Source organism: Mus pahari, chromosome 8 (assembly GCF_900095145.1).
Source record: "Mus pahari chromosome 8, PAHARI_EIJ_v1.1, whole genome shotgun sequence".
Classification (NCBI taxonomy): Eukaryota; Metazoa; Chordata; class Mammalia; order Rodentia; family Muridae; genus Mus; species Mus pahari.
Genome location: NC_034597.1, coordinates 60,571,114 through 60,594,035, shown reverse-complemented (window position 1 = coordinate 60,594,035; position 22,922 = coordinate 60,571,114). Strand labels below are relative to the sequence as shown.

The window sequence follows — 22,922 nt, the reverse complement described above, 5'->3', positions numbered from 1 at the left end:
AGAGGGGTGGGGTGGGCAGGAACTCCAGGCCTGAGAGGAAGGAGAAGCAGCCTTCCGAGGTAGGCTGGTCAGCTCAGGTGATGGGAGGCTGCCGTCCTCCAATGACAGCTGCTGGCTGCCAGCTGTTGTTAGAGAAATCCCAGCCTCAGAGACCTGCCACTGAAAGGTTGGGCAGATAAAGTCAGGCAGTGGTGCTGCACTTCTTTAATCCTAGCACTCTGGAGGCAGGGGCATGGGGTTCTCTGTGTTTGAGGCCAGCCTGGTCTACAGAGTGACTTCCAGGATAGCTAGGGCTACACAGAGGAATTCTGCCTCTACAAACCACAGTAAAGAAAGAAAAGGAAAAAAAGAAGAAGAAGAAGAAAAAGAATTGTTGGACAGAGAGCTAAGGCAAGTATGGTCCCACAGCTGGATACAGAACCTGGGAAGAAGCGGGAGAAAGAGCTTGGAGGAAAAGTGCCATGTCCCAACAGGACTGAGTGGGCTCTGACTGGGCGTGCTGTGCTGGAGAGGTGAGGTGATGGGGAGACTTGTTACTTAGTCAGGCTTACTATTGCTGTCTGTGATGAAACACCATGAGCAAAAACTTAAGTTGGAGAGGAAAGGGTTTATTTGACTTCCACTGTTCATCATTGAAGGAAGTCAAGACAGGAACCCAAACAGGGCAGGACCCTGGAGGCAGGGACTGATGTAGAGACTGTGGAGGGGCGCTGCTTACTGGCTTGCTTCCCCTGCCTTGCTCAGCTTGCTTTCTTACAGAACACAGGATGGACTGGGCCCTCCCCAGACAATCAATCACTAATCAAGAAAATACAGGCTTGCCTACAGCTCCGTTTGATGAAGCCATTTCCTCAATTGTGGGTCCCACCTCTCAGATGACTTTAGCTTGTGTTAAGTTGACATAAAACTATCCAGCTCAACTTCTATCTGAAGAAAAGTTGCAAGTGGAGACTGGGAACTGCGTACCCAGGTAGGGGTGGTGATTCAGGCCACCTCTCCAGCTAGCCACTAGCTCAGCCCTGGTCACTCTACTGACTATGAGCAGGTTTAAAACTTTGACATTTGCATTGGTCCAAGACTGGGCCCCAAACCTGCATCTTGGATCCTCCCATGACCCAGCTGGGCCGACTTTCTCTCTCCCAAGGAGAAGCGGCATTGGCTAGAGAGTCACAGGCTCAGGGGCACACACCTCTAACTACCCTCTAGCAAAGGAGGGGCCTGTTTGCCTGCTCAGCACTGTACCAGTGACAGACTGCAGGACACATGAAAGGTGATACCGGAGCACCCAGGTGGCAGAGCTGAGTAGAGAGACTAGGGTCCGGGAGGGGAGGGGCCCTTGCCTGCTCTAGGAACCTGGAACCTGGAGAGGTTTCATACTGTGTTTTCCTTTTGTACAATCACTCTTAGGAGCAGAAGCAATGACATGAAACTCTTCTGTGCCAAATGTATGTTCTTTCTTTCTTTCTTTCTTTCTTTCTTTCTTTCTTTCTTTCTTTCTTTTCTTTCTTTCTTTCTTTCTTTTTTTTTTTTTCTTTCTTTCTTTCTTTCTTTCTTTCTTTCTTTTTTTGGTTTTTCGGGACAGTTTCTCTGTTTAGCCCTGGCTGTCCTGGAACTCACTCTTCAGACCAGGCTGGCCTCGAACTCAGGAATCCACCTGCCTCTGCCTCCCGAGTGCTGGGATTAAAGGCGTGCGCCACCACTGCCCGGCGTCTACTTTCTTTCTTAAACATGCCTTTGAACTAGTATTTGTTTTATGAAGGCAGGAGTCTGAACAGGAAGTGTGAGGAAGCATTTCTGGTCACTGTCAACCTTCTCCAGCTCTGAGTAGGTGTTGGAGGCCAGGGACAGAAAAGTATCTGCCTACTGCACAATGATTAAACGAACCTGAATGCACACTTACTACAGGTGCCCTGGTGAGCAACTTTCAGTCCTAGGCACTCACAGATAAGACACATTTTAGACAATACAAATTGAGTATTTCTTTGCTTAAAGCAGGGTCTCCCTACATCACCCATATTGACCTCAAACTTTCCATCCTCCTGCCTCAATCCTCTCAATGCTGGGGTTAGAGATGTGTATTTTGGCCAAAATTCAGTTTTTATTTGACTTTGGCAAGGGGAAGTAAATCTCTCTTTTATATCATATTTTGCATTGACCAACATTAAAATGGATCTACATTCTCAAAAAGGAAGTTGGAGGTGTGATAGGGCAGGTTTGTGTGAAGTTTACCAGTCTGCTTTAAAAAACTGTCCAGAGAGAATCGACAAGATGTGTAATTCCTAGCAGTCCGGACCAATCTACCGAACCTAGCCTTGACCGCGAACGCTTCCTTCCAATGAACAGAATGGAAGGCATTAGACTCAACCCGTTTTTATTTTAGGGTTTAGAGATAAGATTTTGCTTTGTAGTCCAGGTTAGTCTTGCACTCATGACAGTTCTTCTGTCTCACCCACCCAAGCGCTGGGGATGACAGTCACCATATTTAGAGCACCCAGAGAGGACTTAGGTAGGGTTTCTCTGGCTAATATTTCCTTGGCATTCTTTGCAAAGTTATGAAGATTCTAGTGACCTCTCTTTGACAACAAGTTGGGATGGGAACCTCTGAAGAAGGTCTAGGTGGCAGACAGGTCAGAAAGTACAGGTATCCATACAGCCCACTCACTAAGAGCTCCAGAAGTCGGAGCCTCAGGGATAATGCATGAAGAAAGGTCCCCCAGTACTCGGAGCAGTTGTGCGCGGGGTAGAGGCTTGGCTGACTTAGGGAGAAACAGGAAAATCTTCCCGTGGCCCTCTGACTTGCATTCCCAGGGCGCAAAGCCGGATGAGTTTCTTTCTAGCCTCCTGGGGAAAACCATCCCGAAAGTCCTGCAAGGTTTTGAGGCTGGCGAGGTCAGCTGCAGGCCATTCGTGGCTCCCAGGGTAAAAAGAAGGAGGTGCAAAACCAAGAGAGGAGCGGGAGGTGTGCCCGGGATCGGGGGCGTGTCTCGGGCGTGGCCTCTGGGCGTCCAATCCCCATCGCTCTCCTCTCCACCAACCACACGCCGCTGTGGGCAGTCCTTGTCACAGCAACCATTCCTGGGTGCAATTTTTTTTTTTCCTTTTTTTTTTTTTTTTTTTTAAATCCCTTTCCCCCCCCCCAACCCCCCTCCCCACTTTGCTTTTTTTGTGAATGAAAAAAGGAGGTCGTGAGCGGTCCCGGGGACTGCGGCGCTCGGCGTCTTAAGGCTGCGCGCGTGCGGCGGCCTCACCCGGCGCCTCGCTCTCTAGCGCGCCGCCCGCAACCTCCGCAGCGCAGCCGGGCGGCGGCGCGGCCCAGCGGCCGGAGGTCGGAGCGGCGGCGCGCAGCCCGGCTCCGCGAGCCTCCATGACATTGGGCGCCCGGGGCGCGCGGAGATGCTGATCCGGAAGAGGCAGTGGCTGCAGTGCAGCGCCCCAGGCTGCTCACGTGCCGCAGTCCGACCAGGGCTCCTGTGCCAGAGTTTCTTCTGATCGTACCTGAACCGGGACCCCAGGAGTCTGGGTCTCCAGCACAGAGCAGCAGCGTCGGCGGCTCCCCAACTTGCACGCGCAGAGTGACCCCAGACATCTCACTAAAATGAACGTGCTTAGCAGGAAGAGATGTGTTCCCTACACTAGAAATTACCCCGTCACATGTAGTGGTGTAAGTACACGATTGATTTCTATTATGGCCGGGTTGCAAGCAGCTTCTGCAAACGTGCCGCCTCGCCTTGGCTCATCCTTCAGCGCCCTCCCCTCTCCTCCCTGCGTCCCTCCTGCCTTCCCCTGAGCTCCACTCTTCCCTTGGGCACTTGCTGAGGCTGCACAGTTCAGAGGGAAGAGAAGCTAACCTTTCTTGGGTGTTTTAAGGGAGAACTACATGTTTTGCATCCGTGTGTCGTGCCCCTCCCCCTCCCCTATTTATTTCACTTAAAAAAAAAATTGTGTGTGCAGAGCGGCATGTCAGGAGGGAAATAAGAGGTTCAGAGTGGTAGAGGTGTACCTTTTTTCTTTTTCTTTTCTTTTCTTTCTTTCTTAAAAAAAAAAAAAAAAAAAAAACAGTACAATTGCGGTGTTTGCTGCCGGCTGTGGAACTAGCTCATTCTTTGAAGTCAACTCCACTGTGGTCTGTCCAGCTGAGTTTTGGCAAACTACTGGTGGAAACGTTGAGCTTTCTTTGTTAATGTTCGGGTATCCTAGGGTTGAAAAGGTTTATCCTGTATTTAGGCTCCCGTTTCTGTTAATGTGATCATTTAAGATCCCTTTGGGCCTTGCTTTTACGTTTTCTGCGTGGGGAAGATCCACCCCTCCACCTTCGCCCATATTACAATGTCAGCGTCCACAGTGGGAGCTCCCTTAACTCCAAACCGACCTTTCCTTTGCCTCTCTCCTTCCGACTCTTCCTTTCTATCCACCTTCCTTGATTTTTACTTTCATTTTCTCGATTTTCCTCCCTTTCATTTTTTTTTTTTTTGTAAGATGCAGGATGTGGGATATTGGTTGCTAGGAGACAAGCCAGGCTCCCAGGGAGATTGTCGTTTCCTTGACAACCAGACTAGGGCAGCCACAGATGAACAAGCCTCCTATCAGCTGTGGGAGGGAAAGGGGGGCTTTTGAGCTCTGCAAACAGTGTGTGTAGGGGTGCGGGGGTGGGAATGGGAGCCCTTGAGGTTTGTGGGTAATCTGAGCACACCTTCGGATCTGTCCTGGACAGAGCACAAAGAACTGGGGAAGCTGATGTGCAGGACACTGTTTGTGAAGAGGGAGTGGTGATTTGGGGACAAGAGTTGGGGAGGAAGTATCAGTGGCTTCAGGATTGTCAAGGGGGTGGATGGAGTGAATTGGAGGTTGTGATACCCAGGACGAGGGTGGAGGATGGTCAGGAGGCTCTGGAGGAATGGGGCTGGGACAACTGTGAGGAACAGTATCTAGTCACTGAAGAAGGGTGTGCCAGAGGGAAAGGGACAGTGGGGAAGTTCACCTCATGGTTTGTATTGTCATGCCTCAACAGGGATCCAGAAAAGTAGTAATATTCTAGAACAGAAGTTACAGGTTACATTGATATTGCCATGGTGGCTTCTGGACAGGATCCTCACTTAAGACAGGCCTGATTAGACAAAAAAGTTCTCCTGGCTTAATTGGGCCAGCCTGTATCTTAAAGAGAGATATAATTACACATATGGATAGGCAATCTAGCATTATATAATACTATATTACATAAGACGACAAATACCTCCTTCCACCCGGGCTCCCTTGGCGTGAATTTACCAAAATTCACGTGTTCAGAAACTTTCTGCCAACACCCTTATACCCATTTTCTGGAGGCAGAGACTGAGTCCACGATAAGTGCAGTGGTTTGCCTCTTTTTAGCTAGGACAATGAAGCTTGCAGTTGCTAATGTAGGGATGACAGTAAGCAAAAGGAAGTGCCAGTTGGTAGACGTGTTAGGGAAGCCTGAAGGGGCAGTCGGATGGGGCACGGGCTTCAGTGTGCAGATTAGGTAGAAGTGTAAGCAGTCTGCATCCTAAACTCATGGCCCACATTTACCACTCTCCTACTTATTTGCTTGCTGTCCCCTACTGAAAACTCTGGAAATGAAATCACAAGTTGTGTGTGTGTGTGTGTGTGTGTGTGTGTGTGTGTGTGTCTGTCTGTCTGTCTGTCTGTCTGTCTGTCTGTCTGTCTGTCTGTGTCAGGTCATAAAGCAGCTGTACTTGGACATGGCCCCTGGATTTAAGAACCCAGGCCCCTCCCATTCACTTCCAGACCTACATGCTAGTGTTTCCAAACTATAGAAGTACTGTTGGCCTGTGGGTTTCTGTCTTCATAGGTGAGATTCTGTTTTATCTCATCTTTTTTTATTATTATTATTATTTTTGTTATTTGGCTCCTTAAAGCAGAAACCACACCCACGTGGCTCTTTCTGGTACCAATACATCCCTCAGAGGTCGAGACTAGGAACTGTTTGGGACAGAGAAGAGGAAACAGAAAGCTGATGGCTGTAACAGTAGCCTGGTGGATAGGACCAGGAGGGCATCGTAACGATGTGGTGGTTGTCATGTAGACTGGGCCAGCTTAGTGGAGGGATCCAGCTCCTGGGGGGCTCCTGGGAGGAGGACAAACCTGTCTCACTGAGAAGTCCTTGCTGCACCCCTTGCTTAGCTGCACCCTCCTGCGCAAATCCCAGCTGCCATGTTACATGGGCATTTCACTTCTGCATTCCTGCATGTTAGCATCTAGTTACAGTGTGCCAGGGACAGAGCTCCTCTGCTGCTGCTGCTGCTGCTGCTGCTGCTGCTGCTGCTGCTGCTGCTGGTGGTGGTGGTGGTGGTGGCTTGGCTCTGGTCTTGATGGCTCAGCAGTAAAGCGCCTGGGCAGCCTCCAGGACGACTCTGCGCTCAGCCTTCCTGGACCTGGGAAGGCTTACTTCAGAGATGATGACTTGCTGCACATAGGGAGTGAGCCGGGGCGCACTGATAACCCCAAGTGCACCTGCCCTGCCCCTGCTCCCTGCTCCCCAGCCTGCTTCTGGGAGGGTAGATGCCAGTGGAGAGAGTACCTTCAAAGTCTCCTCAAACCCGAGCCTCAGCTTTTTAACCACTGACGTGAATGTTAGCTACAGAAGAACATGTCTCTTCAGTCTGACCAATTACCCTCTGACATGGACAAACTACCTCTCTGCCGATCACCAAAGGAAACTGAGGCAGAAATTTAAGCTAAGCTTGACCCGCAACTTGCTCTAGCAGCCAGTTCCCCACGTACACAATTTGTCTGGCTTCTCCTCAGACTGCCGGAGGCACGAGGGTCTTCCAGTATAAGCTTCTTCCTCCGTAGGAGGTTGGAAGGAGGTAGATCTCACTCTTGGGAGCCGGATGTGGGATGCAGTGGGTAGCCCAGATTGGGTATGGGAAGGCCCATGTACCATAGAGTGTATTGTTTTGGGCTATGACTCCCCCTGTCTCTGTCTCAAAGTAGGCCTTCGGCTGAGCAGACATGTGGGCAACGTGACCGAACCAGAGTAGGAAAGAGGAGGCTTGTAGATTCAGCAGGTACAAAGAAGTCTTCCTACTCAAAAAAGGCTGTCAGAAAAAACCCTCTCCTAGCCAATAAGAGGGCAGGGTAGGAGGATGGAAGTGAACAGGCTGGGACTTGGAAATTTACCATGCGAGAGGGCCAGGGGAAAACAGGGGAAGCTAGGGAGAGCTGCCGCCCTGACTCGTCCATTAAATTTTAAAGTGACTCTGCCCTGGAGCATGCTGGGAAGGGGTGGGACCTGGCCCTAAGTCTGCTTCTCTCAGCTGTTTTGTTCTGCTCCTGCTACAGCCCCAGGGAAGAGGAGGCCAACAGAGGAGGAGTGAGCTCTGGGGGAGTGGGACCAGGCCCAAAGCAGGTCCTGCCCTGGAATCTTTCACAGACAGCCTCCGCTCAGGAACCCAGCTACAGGATGGTGGGAGACCAGAGGGAGAGGGGTGATCCATCCGGTGGTATTGTGTCACTCAGCCTGAACGAGCTCCTGTTTCCTAGGGCCCCTGTAAAGTTGCCCACTCCTCTCTCTCTCTCTGTCAGTGCCAGCGCTTGACAGAGAGACAGAGCCAGCCGAGGAGGACTGCCTACACTGACGCTGGTCCTCAGGGGTAGAACATGCCGAACTGTCCTGATAGCTCCTTTCTTGCCATTCCTTTCAGGTCCCAATTAATGGATTCTGACATGGATTATGAAAGGCCAAACGTAGAGACCATCAAGTGCGTGGTGGTGGGGGACAACGCCGTGGGCAAGACTAGGCTCATCTGTGCCCGGGCCTGCAATGCCACCCTCACCCAGTACCAGTTGCTTGCCACCCATGTGCCCACAGTGTGGGCCATTGACCAGTATCGTGTGTGCCAGGAGGTAAGACTACAAGGTCCCTTGGTTGGGGGCCCGTGCTGTGTGTGTGGAACTAGCTTGGTGTCTCTCTGGAGCTCCTGAGAGCCCGTAGGGGTGGGGCAGAGGCAGATGAAGCGGAAGGAGCCTCTGGAGAGAGGTCTGAAGGAAGGTTACTCCCAGGGAGGTATCTTTGACCATTTGTGTTTGCATTGATATTCAGGTTACTGTTTCTATTGCTGTGATGAAACACCATGACCGAAAGCAAGTTGGAGAGGCAAGGGTTTGTTTGGCTTATACTTCCACACCATAGTCCATCACTGAAGGGAGTCAGGATAGGTACTCAAGCAGGGCTGGAGCGGATGCAGAGGCCATGGAGGAATGCTGCTTATTGGCTTGCTCCTCATGGCTTGCTCAGCCTGCTGTCAGATAGAACCTGTGACCACCAGCCCAAGAATGGTACCACTCACCATAGGTTCCCCAGTCAGTCACTAATTAAGAAGATAACCTGCAGCTGGATCTCATGGAGACATGTTCTCAGGTTAGCTTCCCTCCTTTCAGATAACTCTAGCTTGTGTCACGTTAGAATGAAACGAGCCAGCAAAGGGGTAAGGCGGTGGCTAGGATTCTGACTTTGTCTGAGAACCGTGTCTGAGCAATCGCAGTCCAAAGTAATAACATGTTCTTCTGCAACAACAAGTGTGCTCTTTTAAGGTCTCCCCTGCTTCCACTCGGCATGGAGATTGCCAGTGATTTCACGTGGACAGCAGGTTGTACAAGACACATGTACCAGCCCTGTCCTCCCCATCAGGGTTGAGCTGGCATCTGTCCCCAAGAACCACTGTCCTGTCTCCCCACCATGCCCAGGTGCTAGAACGCTCCCGAGATGTGGTAGATGACGTCAGTGTCTCCTTGCGCCTCTGGGACACCTTCGGAGACCACCACAAAGACCGACGTTTTGCTTATGGAAGGTAGGGAAAGCCTTGGGGGGCTTGCAGTGAGGTGGTGGGCATTCCCTGGGGCGGAAGACATCCTGGGCTCGGAGGCATGGTACAGAGTCCCAGCTCTGCAACCGACTCGCTCTGAGCAGCTCCAGCCTGTGAGTTGGCGAGCCTTTATTTTCTTTCTTCTTTCAATGCTGGACATTGAACCTAGGGCCTCATGCATCATAGGCAGGTGCCCTACCTCTGAGCTATATCTATCTCTAGCCCTTTGCAAAGCAAAACAAACAAGAGAAGAACTGTATTTTGAGATAAGATCTTCCAGTGCCCACGTCAGCCAGGCAGCCTTGAACTGGAAGTTCTCTGCCTCAGACTTCCCAAATAGCTTGCCTGTAACACCAGGTCTGGCAAAATAGGAGTGTCTGTGTGTGTGTGTGTGTGTGTGTGTGTGTGTGTGTGTGTATCTAGATATGTGTATTGGCATTAACACATTCATGTGTGTGTTGCAGGGAGAGCGTCTTGTACCTGTGTGTATGTCTGATGAGCTAGAGGGTGGTTGTTGTTGTTGTTGTTGTTGTTTGAGACAGGGCTTTGTACTGAACCAGGAACATACAGTTTTGGCTGGTCTTGCTGGATGGAGTAGAAAGCCCCAGGGATCCCACCCCTGCTCCCCCTCCTACTCCACCCCCCTGATCCCCTGTCGCTGTGGCAGGGACACAAATGCCCACAGACATACTTGGCTTTTTCTGTGAATGTTGGAGTACTAGGGATCTGAACCTGAGTCCTCATGCCTGCATGGGAATTACTCCCTCCACTTAGCCTCATCCCCAGCTCCAAGTGATAGTTTTTAACTCATGAGATAGCCGTGCGGCCAAGGGAATCTTTGTACTTTAAAATGCCTACAGAAATTATAGTCACGATTATTGTGTATCGTGCGAAAACGGGTTCCTAAGGCAAGGCTAGGCTGTAGTGGGGGGGGGGGCAAGCCAATGAGTTTTCCTTTTTTTCTTTTTTCAGGAAACCACCATCAGCTCTCTGTGCCACTAACTTTTCTCTCCCACCCCACAGATCCGACGTGGTGGTTCTGTGTTTCTCCATTGCCAACCCCAATTCCCTCCACCATGTCAAGACCATGTGGTACCCAGAAATCAAGCATTTCTGCCCCAGAGCTCCTGTCATTCTGGTGGGCTGCCAGCTGGACCTGCGCTATGCTGACCTGGAAGCCGTTAACAGGGCCAGGAGACCTCTGGCTAGGTAGGGGTACTGGTGCCCAGGGAGAGGGAAGGGACATGGGGACAGGGCATCACTGTGGCTCCCTGCTCAACCCGGAAGGAGACCCACTGACCCTTATACTTCTCCTTTTACTTGGTACTAATTCACATCAGAATCAACAACAAAGATGCTCACTCACTCACTCACTCACTCACTCACTTATTCATCCTTCTATGTCATTGTATACCTCCTATGGGAACAGTCTTGTTCTGTATTCCATGAGGAAAGACAGAGAGGAGAAGACATGTGTGTGTGTGTGTGTGTGTGTGTGTGTGTGTGTGTGTGTGTGTGTATGAATGGGTCTTAGAATTCTGCGGTGCTAATATAGTTGGCTCTTCATATCATGAGTTCCATAGCTGTGGGCTCAGCCAGTTTGTCTGTCCTGGAACTCACTCCGCAGACCAGGCTGGCCTCGAACTCAGAAATCCATCTGTCTCTGCCTCCCAAGTGCTGGGATTAAAGGCAGGCACCACCACTGCCTGACCCACAGTGACGTTTTATACAAGGGACTTGAGTTTCCACAGATTTGGAATCTGAGGTGTATCCAGAGGGGGAGGTGCAGCCCCTGCTTTGAACTGGGGCAGTCAGTGGGGTCTAGCATAGAAAAATGAAGCTTTCCTAAAGGACCAGAGGGCCAGGCAGAAAAGAGAGGGGTCAAGGGCAGATGCTGAGCAGATCCTCCTACCTGGAAGAAAATGGCCTGGCTCTTTCCATCACCAACACAAGTTTGTTCTTTCTTCACACACCAGACCCATCAAGCCCAATGAAATCCTTCCCCCAGAGAAGGGTCGGGAAGTGGCCAAAGAGCTGGGGATCCCTTACTACGAGACCAGCGTGGTGGCCCAGTTTGGTATCAAGGACGTCTTTGACAATGCCATTCGGGCTGCACTCATCTCCCGCCGCCACCTGCAGTTCTGGAAATCACATCTGCGCAATGTGCAGCGACCTCTACTGCAGGCACCCTTCCTCCCCCCCAAGCCACCACCCCCCATCATCGTGGTGCCCGATCCCCCCTCCAGCAGCGAGGAGTGCCCCGCCCACCTCCTGGAAGACCCGCTCTGTGCGGATGTCATCCTGGTGCTGCAGGAGCGCGTGCGCATCTTTGCCCACAAAATCTACCTCTCCACCTCCTCCTCCAAATTCTATGACTTATTCCTCATGGACCTGAGTGAGGGGGAGCTGGGGGGCCCCTCAGGATCAGGGGGGCCCCGCCCAGAGGACCACCGGAGCCACCCTGAGCAACACCATCATCATCACCATCACCACCATGGGCGGGACTTCTTGCTTCGGGCAGCCAGCTTTGATGTATGTGAGAGTGTGGACGAGGCTGGCAGCTCTGGTCCTGCTGGCCTAAGGGCTTCAACCAGTGACGGGATCTTACGGGGTAATGGAACAGGGTACCTGCCAGGCAGAGGACGTGTGCTGTCTTCCTGGAGCCGAGCTTTTGTGAGTATCCAGGAAGAGATGGCAGAGGATCCTCTGACCTTCAAATCCCGGCTGATGGTGGTAGTGAAGATGGATAACTCCATTCAGCCGGGGCCCTTCCGGGCTGTTCTCAAGTACCTGTACACAGGGGAGCTAGGTGAGAATGAACGGGACCTCATGCACATCGCTCACATTGCTGAGCTGCTAGAGGTCTTTGATCTACGGATGATGGTGGCCAACATTCTCAACAACGAGGCCTTCATGAATCAGGAGATCACCAAGGCCTTCCATGTACGCCGGACCAACCGGGTTAAGGAGTGTTTGGCAAAGGGCACCTTTTCAGGTATGGGACACACTTAGAAGAAGGGGTTCTCTCCAGGAAAAATTTTTGAGGGGTCTGGGTTATCCCCTTAGTATTCGGAATTGCCATGGCGATATGGCTGTCCTGCTGCTCCAGCCAATAGCTTGATGGTCTGCAGCCAGTTACTCATATCACACGGCTCCAGAAGGCCGGTGGGTAGTCAGGACCCCGTGACTGCTTGGGGCTGATTCTCCAGCATATCTACTGTGTCCTTACACGATGCCTCTTCTCCTGGACAGATGTGACCTTCATCCTGGATGATGGGACCATCAGCGCCCATAAGCCTCTGCTGATTTCCAGCTGTGACTGGATGGCTGCCATGTTTGGGGGGCCATTTGTGGAGAGTTCTACCAGGGAGGTGAGGCTGGAGATGGGAAGGGAGAGGATGGGAGAGACATTTACATCTTTGAATTTGAGCATCGTTTAATGGTACTCCCCTGGGCTCTGGTCATATTGTAAGCCCAGTGATGGACCCAAAACAAGTGTATGAGATGCTTCCAATAGCCAAGGATTTTTCAATATTCCAAGAGAGGAAATTACAGTATCTTAGTAGTTTGGAAAGCTCTTTCATATATATCTCATTTAATTTTACCCAGATGTACATATAGCAAGCCGAACCTGTTATATGCAAGAAAGGGATGCCCTGAGAAGTTATGCAACTTGCACAAAGTTATGCAACTAGGAGAGAGAGAAAAAAAAAAAAAAAAAAAAAGAGGGTAGGTCTGGAACTTAGGATTGACAGTTCCTTGGTTCCTTAATGTACTCTGTGGCTTCCCTGAGACACATGGGAAAGCCTATGTTCCAAGCTGAAGTGAACAGTGTCTGCAAAGATAGGCTTTATCATTATTGAGCTATGGAGAGATCAACAGATCAGGAGAAAATGCTACCGGCAAGGTGGCTTGATAGAGATCCCAAGGAGGGTAAATGCACCCTGAGAGGGGCCACACCGAGAAGAGCGGGAGTCAGCCAGGACGTAGAGGTGGAGGTGTTCTGGTCGTTTGATTCGTGACTCTAGGGTGATTGGAACAGGAAGTGGTAGACAGGTGTGTGAGTGTGGAAAAGGAGGCCCACTCGAAGGCAGCTCCTTTGCTAGCTTTAGAACCGGCTGGCTAGGCTACAAAGGACCTCCCAGCTCTAGATGTCAGGCCATCAAATACAGAATATAAAAGCACATAATGAACATAGTCCCCTTTCTCTCTCATCAGTACCCATCAGCTGACCCATCTTTCTCCTCACTTGCCACCCTCTCGAGTACCAGCTCAGCCTAGAGTTGGAAAGGGTTTGTAGATGAGCCCTTAGAGATGCTCTCCTGCATCCGGTCCCTCTTCCGTCCTCCTAGACAAGCAGAGTAGCCCGGTGACAGCCTTTGGTGTTTTCCATCATCTCTGTCTCCTGGACCGCCCGCCAGTTACCCATCATTCTATCTTAACAGCTAGCAAGGTTCTACTTTACACAGATGTATAAAATCCAATGGACCCCCTTGCAGTTTTCCCAGCTCATCTGTCATTTCTTTGGAGCGGGGGTCATGTTATTTGACTTCTGCCAGATACCCGTACTGCCCCCCAATTCCCACCCCTTTAGACCATGCTCACTAGATCCTTGACTGAAAAAAAAACAAACAAACAAACCAAGGCCAGTCATGCTGGGTGAATTAGAAATGTGAGCTCCCTAAGGCTTCTGGGAAGAAAGTGCTTAGGGAAGGGTAAGCTGAATACTTAAGAACTGGACTGGTCTCTGAAGTGGGAGAAGGAGTTGGACACACAGAATATAGCCAGGATCCTTTGAAGCCCCCCTAGAGGGGGGCCTGTGCGCCCTGGGTGTTTCTCAGCACCACAGACACACAATTTAAAGCTCTACCCTGTTCTCAGCAAGCCCAGATGAGTGATTCCCATCTGATTTTTTTTTTTTTTTTTTTTAAAAAGCAGGTTTTGTTTCTGTGCCATTGTGAGGTGATCCCAGAGGCCCAGAGCAGCCGCGCTGAGCAGCCAGCGGCTCCCTTTGCTCACTCTGTAGCCCACTTCAGCTGTCCCCTGCAGGCACCGGGGACTCTGGGGAGTGGCTGACCCAAATGGCCTCCTTCAAGCATCCTCCCTGCCAGAGTGGTTTCAGGGAGATGCCAAGAATCTAGGTCCCTTTAGAAGGCACCAGCGCCCCCACTCAACTAATGCTGTCAAGTCACTGAGCCAAGATTATTGGGGTCCCCTAAGCAGATTCGGGAACAGCCCAGAAGGCTGGTTACTGGGGGAGACCAGCCCACCGAGGCAGGTCTTTATCTGTCAGGATGAACTCTGAACCACCCGAGACTTCATGCCACTTGCCTGCTTCTTTCCCCGCCCACCAGGTGGTGTTTCCATACACAAGCAAGAGCTGCATGAGAGCTGTGCTGGAGTACCTCTACACAGGCATGTTCACCTCCAGCCCAGACCTGGATGATATGAAGCTCATTGTCTTGGCTAACCGCCTCTGCCTGCCACACTTGGTTGCCCTCACAGGTAAGTAACTGTAGTGTTGTTCAGGGACCTCCCTGGGGCAAGGTCACGGAGACCCCAGGGAGTGATTAGGCATCCTTTGTTACCTCTCTGCTCCTGGGGACAGACTGGGATGGGACATCAAGGGAAAAAGTGCTCTGGTTTTTCAGTCTGGTTTTTCTCAAGGAAAAAAAGAGAGAGAGAGAGATTTAAAAAAAATGCATTAAAAAAAAAAAAGCTGGGCATGGTGGCACAAGACTTTAATCCCAGTACTTGGGAGGCAGAGGCAGGCAAATTTCTGAGTTTGAGGCCAGCCCAGTCTACAGAGTGAGTTCCAGGACAGCCAGGACTACACAGAGAAACCCTGTCTCGAAAAAACCAAAAAAAAAAAAAGAATTCAGTCTGGTGGAGAGATGGCACAGTGGTTAAGAGCACTGGGCGGCTCTTCCAGAGGACATGGGTTCAATTCTAAGCACCCACATAGCAGCTCACATGTCTGTAACTCCCCAGGAGATATGACACCCTCACACAGATAGATATACACAGAGGCAAGACACCAATGTGCATTAAAAAGAAGAGTTCAGTTTGTGTAATGTTTTGCCTGAAGACATAGATGTGCTGTGTGTGTGTGTGTGTGTGTGTGTGTGTGTGTGTGTGTGTGTGTGTGTGTAAGTTGGGCCTGGTGCTACGGACTCTAACGAAAGCTAACACGAGGCAGAGGTAGAAGGGGCCTAAGTTCAAGTCTTGCCTAAGCAACAGAATCCGTTTAATTATTCTGGGAGACTTAGCAAGCCTTGTCTCAAAGAAAGGGGGTAGGGACGAGGCTGTAGCTCATCGCTGCGTGCCTCCTTGTACAAGGCCCCGGGTTTAGTTTCTAGTATCAAAACACATGGGGGGTTGGGGGGAGAGGGAGAAAGGGAATATTATAGAGCTATAGCTCAGCTTTTAAAATGAGCCAATCCCAAAAGCCTTCAAGGCAAGGATGACGTGGGCAGCCAGGTGCCCACAGTGGAAAGGGGGCCTGACAATGGAGACCCAGGCAGACAGCTTCTGTTGGTGTTGCTGTTGCTGGTGATTTAGATACTAGTGTTGTTAAGTGTTGAGGTCAAGATTGATTTTCCTGGGCAGGTCAGGAGAGGGCAGAGAATTGCTTTAGAACTCGAGTCTGGACTTAGGCGAGGGCCAGGGTCAAAGCTACTGGATCCCTGGGAAGTTAATTAAGATTAAGGGCAGACTCCGGGGAATCAGCATTGTGATGAGAGAGGAATCAAAAGGGACTCATCAGTCACAGGAAGCAGGCAGAAATAATTGGTCAGAACTGAACATTAAGAACCAGGCCTACAAAGGGAGTCCAGTGACCCAACTGAGGGGCAAGAGAGTCTTTAGGGTAGGGAGTAAGACCTGCGTCTTGGCGTTACAGTTTTAGCACTCTGGTGCCCATGGAAAATGCTGTAACCTTTCCAGAGGCCATGACATTTCAAAATCGGACACGGACTACTTCTGTTTTCAGAAGACTAGCTCTAAAGTAATGGCCTCCGGGAGAAACTAAACCCATAAAGGTATTTCTAGGAGTTCTTTTTCATAAGTGCAGGAATTAGAAGCAAGTCGGAGAAGCACCCTTGGTTAAGCCCACACAGGTCATTTTCGCACAGCTACCGTTTAAAATGTCAAACTGCACTGTCCTGTGAAAGGCCTTGCAGAAAGTAACATCTAATTACTTCCCCCCCCCCGCACCCCCTCCCCCCATGATCTGTGCCAGTTAGAGAATGTGCACTAAGCGGGGATGGCCCATCTACCTTGTGAAGGATCTGTGGGAGCTGCTGAGTTCAGGTGGTTGATGCGTTACATTTTCTGAGGTTATCAGTTCATACTTAATCTTGTTTGTTGTTGAATACAACACAAATCAATGAAATATATATTTAATGAATTCTACAGCAAAATCCTTTTATCAGTTTGACGAGTGGCCAGGAACTTGAGGCCTCCCTGGCCACACCGCTTGTTATCAGTGCTCTCTCCCCATTACAGATCCTTCTTGTCTCCCCAGAGGAACCCACGTTGCCAGGCTGTCTTCTCTTACAGTAATTTCTACAGACTCCCTTCCTTTACAGTCTGTAGTGTCATCATCCAGGCATGCTTCCTTTCAACATTAGAGCTTGGTTTTACTTTTTTATGTGTGTGTTATCTTTTGAATTTCATTTAATCAATGAGTACCTGTCCATTAAAAAAAAAAATCTTCCTGAAGTTATTTGTTGAAAAACAAACTATCATAGTTTGCTGTTTGCCACTGTGATTTAAAAAAAAAAAAAAAAGAGCCAAGTCAGGTTAGTGGAGGTAAGTGGTAAGCTTAGGTTAGTGGGGAGCTTACCAGTTACAGCTATTCACAAGGGAAGCCAAGGTAGGACTATTTACTTATTGTATATACACTGTGGCTGTCTTCAGACATACCAGAAGAGGTGTCAGATCCGTTATAGATGGTCATGAGCTACCATGTGGTTGCTGGGAATTGAACTCAGAACTTCTGGAAGAGCAGTCAGTGTTCTTAACTGCTGAGCCATCTCTCTAGCCCCAGGAACACTGTTTACTGGCTTGCTCTCAATGGCCCACTCAGCTTGCTTGCTTATACAACCAGGATTACCTGCTTTGGGTTAGTTATGCCCACAGTGGGCTGGGCCATCTCACATCAATCAGCAATGGAGAAATGCCCCCACAGACGTGGCTACAGGCCAATCAGATGGAGGCACTTCCTGGGTAGAGGTTCCCTCTTCTCAGGTTGACTCTAGCTTGTGTCAAGTTGACAGAAAGCAACCAGTGCACTCCTACTCTGGTTTTTAAATGTACATTTACTTACTTACTTACTTACTTATGGTGTGATGGTCTAAGGACAACTTTTGGGAGTTGGTTCTCCCCTTTCACCCTATGGACTTTGGGGACCAAACTCAAGTGTTCATGTTTGGCAGCCAGGGTTTTTATCTCCTGAACCATCTCACAAGCCCTAGATTGTCTTTTGCTCTGGCTGTTTTCTGTGAGCTGGATCTTTCTTTCTTTCTTTCTTTCTTTCTTTCTTTCTTTCTTTCTTTCTTTCTTTCTTTCTTTCTTTCTTTCTTTCTTTTTCTGATTGCATTCCTATTTTTTTTTTTTTTTGAGATGGGGTCCTTCTGTAGGCTAGACCTGCTTCATACTCTGATCCTCCTGCCTCCACCTCATGACACACCTAGCTTATGTGGTGCTGCGATGGAACCCAGTGCTTCAGGCGTGGTAGGCAAGCACTCTACCAACTGAGCTATAACCCCAGTCCCACAAGTCCATGTTCATGGTGTAGTTAATATAATTCTCTCCCAGCCATATTTCTTGTAACTGGCTATTCAATTTAGGGTCTAGATCCTGATGCATTAAAAAGAAAATACTGCCTTCAGTAATTTCTCTTTATCAAAAGAAAAAGATTATCTGATTTTCTTTTCTTTTCTTTTTCTTTCTTTCCTTCTCTTTCTTTCTTTTTTCCCTTCCTTCCTTCCTTCCTTCCTTCCTTCCTTCCTTCCTTCCTTCCTTCCTTCCTTCCTTCCTTTCTTTTCTTTGTGGTTTTAACAGTTATTGAGTATCACTGCCTAGACCTATCGACTAATTAGATGTCCTAAAAAAGATACTATCCCAACTCAGCCATTCCCTTCTGCAAAGTGAGAAAGGTCCATCACTTACGTTTGGTTACCCAGTAATAATAGCGCTTCTGTAGTTAAAATGGTAAAACTCGGTCCTTTCCTTTGAGTTTCTGAGATGTAGCTCATTCCTCCCACCCTTGAGGGTGACCAATTTTTATTTGTGTGTATTTTAAAAGTGTTATCATGAACATGATTGTTTTCCTTTCAATGTATTGTTCTTTTGTTTTGTTTTGTTTTTTTGTTTTGTTTTGTTTTTAAGACAGAGACTTATAAAGCCCTGACTGGCCTCAAACTTGCTTTGTAACTTAAGCTGGCTTTGAACTCCTGATTCTTCTGCTGAATCCTCCAGAGTGCTAAGATTGTAAGACATGCACTACCACAACCAACATTTATTCTTTTTGAAGTTCAAATACTATCCCTTTAGCCAATAGCTGTCTCTTCACATTGCTCTGGAGTCCTTGGTGTCCTTGCTGTCTAGAAGGAAAATGTCCTAGATCTGGAATCAGCTGTTTCTCCAGATACTCTGGTTTCTTAGTGGTAATGAACCCTGGGCGCTATACATGCGGAAGTCCTGGTTTCTTGTAGTGGAAATGACAATGGAAGTGCTTGTGATACTTTCCTTTCCTGGTCTTTCCTGTCGGAGGAGCTGGAAAAACATACTCACCTTTTTAAGGTTGAAATACCTCATGGGTTCATTCTGATACTTTTATTTAAATTCGGGGCCAAAGGAGTTTATCTTCATATAAATGTTTGAATGTAAACTGGAGGATTAATACACCATTTGTTAATACATTTTAAATTAATTTGAATAAGTAGGTTTAACCCACAGTTCTATGTCAGAGTTCTCAGGCTCTCTTCATTGTCAACAAACATGAGGTTTCAGACTGTCTTCCGTCCGTGGCTAATTGTACTGAGGGCTGTGATCCTCAGTGTAGCAGGTTGTACAGTGGGATGTGTGCAGTTTGAAAAAAGAAAAAACCCTTAGCTAGCTCAGCAGCCTTTTCCCATTTCCCATTCCTGCCCCACTGTCTTACCCTCATCCCTGTTTCCCCTCTAAAGGATCAAACCTAAGTCCAGGACTTAGCCCTGGCCTGATCAGTTTGAACTCCTTCCTGTAGCAATCCCCACCCCCTGCTGTGGTACATAAGCACTGTAGGTCCTTTGTCATATTCCTTCAGCTGATTGTTACTGTATGTGTGTGTCACAGAGCAGTACACAGTGACCGGACTGATGGAGGCGACCCAGATGATGGTGGACATCGATGGGGATGTCCTTGTATTCCTGGAATTGGCACAGGTATCGTGGCAAGGGTAGGAAGTGACAAGTCTTGACTCCAGACCCTGCCCGTAGGCAGAGTGTAGGGCTCTGGGAGGTGATGGGTCGGCAGAATGTACAGCCCTGGTCCCAGCAGGGTGGAGTGGAGTTTATGCCATCTTATATATCAGGAAGCAACTAGAGACCATCTGGACATCTGCAAAGAGAGCTGGCCATGGCAGACAGAGGGACTCAGCCCATAGGTCATCAGAGGGGACCCCAGGATAGGGCTTGGATCATATAGGGGGTACTGAGGTTAACTGCCTGCTTCCTTATTACAAAGCAAAGGAGTCACGGTGGCAGGAATTGAGCCTGAGGGTGTCTGGTGCCAGGTTTTCTAAGCTCAGTTGCCCCCTTCTTGGTGCAGACTGTTCTGTTTGCAGACAGGAGGAGAAGGGGGACCTGGTTGGGTAAGAGCTGAGAAGAGCAGGTACCGAGGAAGGGCATGTGGGACACGAACATTAGTGGTACACACGCTTGAGGCGATTGTGGGGTTGGTGATAGGACCCAGGAGCTCACATCAAGCATTGTCTTGCCCAGTTCTGGCAACAGAAGGGATGTTTGTGAGGGTGGGGCCCCTTAGGATTGCCAAGTATCTACGGGCACTGCCCAGAGCTGCCGCTCCGTAGGCCTCTATGTGGAGTCTCTGCTCCAGTCTGCGTGTGTTTCTGTACCACTCACAGTTCCACTGCGCGTACCAGTTGGCTGACTGGTGTCTTCACCATATCTGCACCAACTACAACAACGTGTGCCGCAAGTTCCCCCGAGACATGAAGGCTATGTCTCCAGGTGAGTCTCCGTGTCAGCCCCACAAGTTTCTGCGGCAGGAGCTAACCCGAAGCCTGGGCAGGGTAGGCTTAGCGCTGCCCTGAAAATACCTCCTAACTTCACACCCCTTACATTGCTGTCTAGAAAATCAGGAGTACTTCGAGAAGCACCGGTGGCCGCCAGTCTGGTACCTGAAAGAAGAGGACCACTATCAGCGTGCGCGGAAGGAGCGAGAGAAAGAGGACTATTTACACCTGCGGAGGCAGCCCAAGCGGCGGTGGCTGTTTTGGAACAGTCCCTCCTCCCCGTCCTCCTCAGCAGCAGGCTCAGCGTCCCCCTCCTCCTCCTCCTCGGCTGTGGTCTGAGATGCTGCCACCATCTTCTGATCCTGCTGCTGTTGTCCTCATTAGCCCTTGTCCTTCTGCTCTTCTGTATCACCCCCTCTACCTGGCAGGTGATGAGGGAATTCACCTAACCAGAACCCTAAGGGCAGAGCCGTTCTCACCAGCCAATTGTGGCTCAGGCTAAGAGGAGCCTGGCCCTGCAGATCAGAACAGGGTCCACCTACAATTCCAGGCAGGGCAGGAAAACATCTGCCCCACAGTGGGGGAGCTCAGAGTTCTGCTATTTTCTCTCTGGACTTGACAATAGAGCCAATGAGGAAAGCTTCCCCTGTACCCGGGCTTGTCTGTATTGGTGTCTGCTTTGGCCAGAGGCAGCTTCCTCTCCAGGAGCTGGTCACGTTTTGTTTTGTTTTTTTCCCCATCCACAGACTTTTGAGGGTTGCAAGTATTTTGTGAGCATGGTCCCATAGGCTTACTGAAATCTTAGAGAAGTTAAGGTAGAAAAGAAGTCTTCAGAGCCCACATCAAGTCTCCTGGGTGGTAAGGTGTGGCTGCTGGGGCGGAGAAGAATAAACTGCAGCCTGCCAGCTTCCTTTCCGGACTGACTGCAGGCAGTGCAGACTGAGTGGTGGGGAGCAGCTTTGATTCGGTGTTCAGGTTTGTCGGCAGCACCTCAGTACCATGTGGGGTTTCTACTTCACCCTTCCTGCACTCATTACATCTGACATGGATGAAGGAGGAGGAGGAGGAAGAAGGGTGGGGTCTATGCTCAGCAGTTTAATGTTCCTCTGGGGTTTCTTCCCCTCCCTCTGGGTAGCACTGCCTTTTATGAGGTGGGAGCAAAAACCGCCTAACAGGAGAAACCCAAACTCAAAAAGCACCGCCAAGACCACGCGGTATCCTTTGTCTCCCCAGAAGAATGAAGTTCTAAAACGAGAGACCCTGTAGGGTATACATCTTCACAAGGCTGACTGGAGGCCTCTATTATTACGTGGCTATGAAGGGTCAGTAGTACCAAGTGCTCCAATGCCTTTCAGGGGAGGACCTGTACCCTCCGTATCTGAGGATGCCACTCCCCGAGGCTTGCTGGGTCTAGGCTACGGGGTTGCACGGGGAGGCTTGGGCGTCGGGGCTCAGATGGCTTTGTGTCTTTTCCAGCTTGATGCAGGATGCCTTTCTCTTCCAAAGGTGACTCCACGGGATGTATGTGGGGCATGTGCTTCCTTGGGGGGCAGGAGGCTTTCGGCAGGGATTAAATGTCAGAAAAGGGTGCACTGGAGAGCAGGCCACACATAGTCAACCTGGTACTGGCTGGGGATAGAGGGAAGGAGAAAATGGGGGAGCTGAGCAGGAAGGAAATGATGATAGTCTAAAGAGGAATTGGGGTGACTGGGGGATTGACCCAGTGGCCGGAAGCCCCCATGGGATTGACCCTGGGTCTCAGTTGACCCTTCCCGTTCCCTAATTATGATCCACATATCACCACTTTGACCCTCTCTCTAGACTTAGGAGGTGAAGTGCCATGAGGGAGTAGGTCATGAGAGTTCTGGGGTCCCCTCCCCTGAGAAAATGCTTTAGATAAGGAAATACTGGCCGAGTCCCCAGGACCTAGATAGGTTGCTTACGCTGGGATTAAAGCAACCCCAAAACAAATGCAACCCTACAACTGTGTGGTACCAGGACCTAGAGTTCTGATCTGGCCTCGTCAGAAGGAACAGGCAGAAGCAGGTGTCACAGTGCTGATTTTCTGTAGTCTTGAGCCTGGGCCCGCCAAGCCTGCTGCTGCCTAGTGATTAAGCGTTCCAGAATTGCTGGCTGGGGAGGTGTGTTGTGTGCTGCCCTCTACTGGCTGGTGTGGAGAAGCCTGCACTCATGGAAAAGGCAGGCAGCACCTCACACCTTCCTTGGACGACACAGGGGGTATCTCTTGGGAACTGTAAATGATAGGTAGATGACTGTCCAAATGAGCAAGGGGAATTGGGTCTGCCCAAGTGATTTACAGGGCCAAGCAGCCTGGGCATCACTGGTGATGAGGATGGACAGGCCAGTGGGAGAAGGATCTGTGGAGGTGGAGGAAGACCAAGGAGAACGCCATGCCCCACCCACCCAGGCCAGTTCACCCCTCAGGGACCCACCCCCCACCCCACAGCTGTCTGAGCCAGTGTGCAGCAGGTGGACCCCTGTGGCCTTGTATAACCACGGTGGGGGTGGGGGCTGTGAGCGAGCGGGGAGAGGGAGGTGCCTTGTAGTACATGGGTGGCCTGGATTCCAGGGAGACGAGCAGGAGAAACTCCAGTGTGGGACAAGTCTGACACAACGCCCCCAGGGGTGGGGCAGTGTCCCAAGAACATGCTCCTCTGGACCATGTCACTCAGTGTTGTCTCAGAGGACGGGGGTAAAGACACAAACAAACTGACAACCCCCCCAACACCTTTTTATATAAGGTTTCATATTTAATTTGGTCATGAATTCATAATACATGAGTATTTTGTATCTAATGACAAGTCTTGTACTGTTTT

At 50.0% G+C, this 22,922-nt stretch overlaps 1 protein-coding gene across 1 annotated transcript; it reads left to right on the top strand.

Moving 5' to 3' along the window:
* Positions 1–3,059: 3,059 nt before the first annotated feature.
* Positions 3,060–22,901, top strand: Rhobtb2 (Rho related BTB domain containing 2). Its single transcript, XM_021203520.2, has 10 exons — positions 3,060–3,661; positions 7,683–7,884; positions 8,725–8,828; positions 9,867–10,052; positions 10,820–11,838; positions 12,096–12,214; positions 14,198–14,348; positions 19,185–19,273; positions 19,975–20,080; positions 20,204–22,901. Exons 2-10 carry the CDS (start codon positions 7,693–7,695, stop codon positions 20,422–20,424), a joined length of 2,187 nt encoding a protein of 728 aa, XP_021059179.1. The 5' UTR covers positions 3,060–3,661; positions 7,683–7,692; the 3' UTR covers positions 20,425–22,901.
* The last annotated feature ends 21 nt before the right edge of the window (positions 22,902–22,922 follow it).

Excerpts from the sequence above, each read along its gene's own strand:
- Rhobtb2 (XM_021203520.2), top strand. The coding sequence starts at position 7,693 with ATGGATTCTGACATGGATTATGAAAGGCCAAACGTAGAGACCATCAAG. Across the intron at positions 11,839-12,095 it reads GGCAAAGGGCACCTTTTCAG|ATGTGACCTTCATCCTGGAT; the intron begins GTATGGGACACA and ends TCTCCTGGACAG. Across the intron at positions 14,349-19,184 it reads ACACTTGGTTGCCCTCACAG|AGCAGTACACAGTGACCGGA; the intron begins GTAAGTAACTGT and ends TGTGTGTCACAG.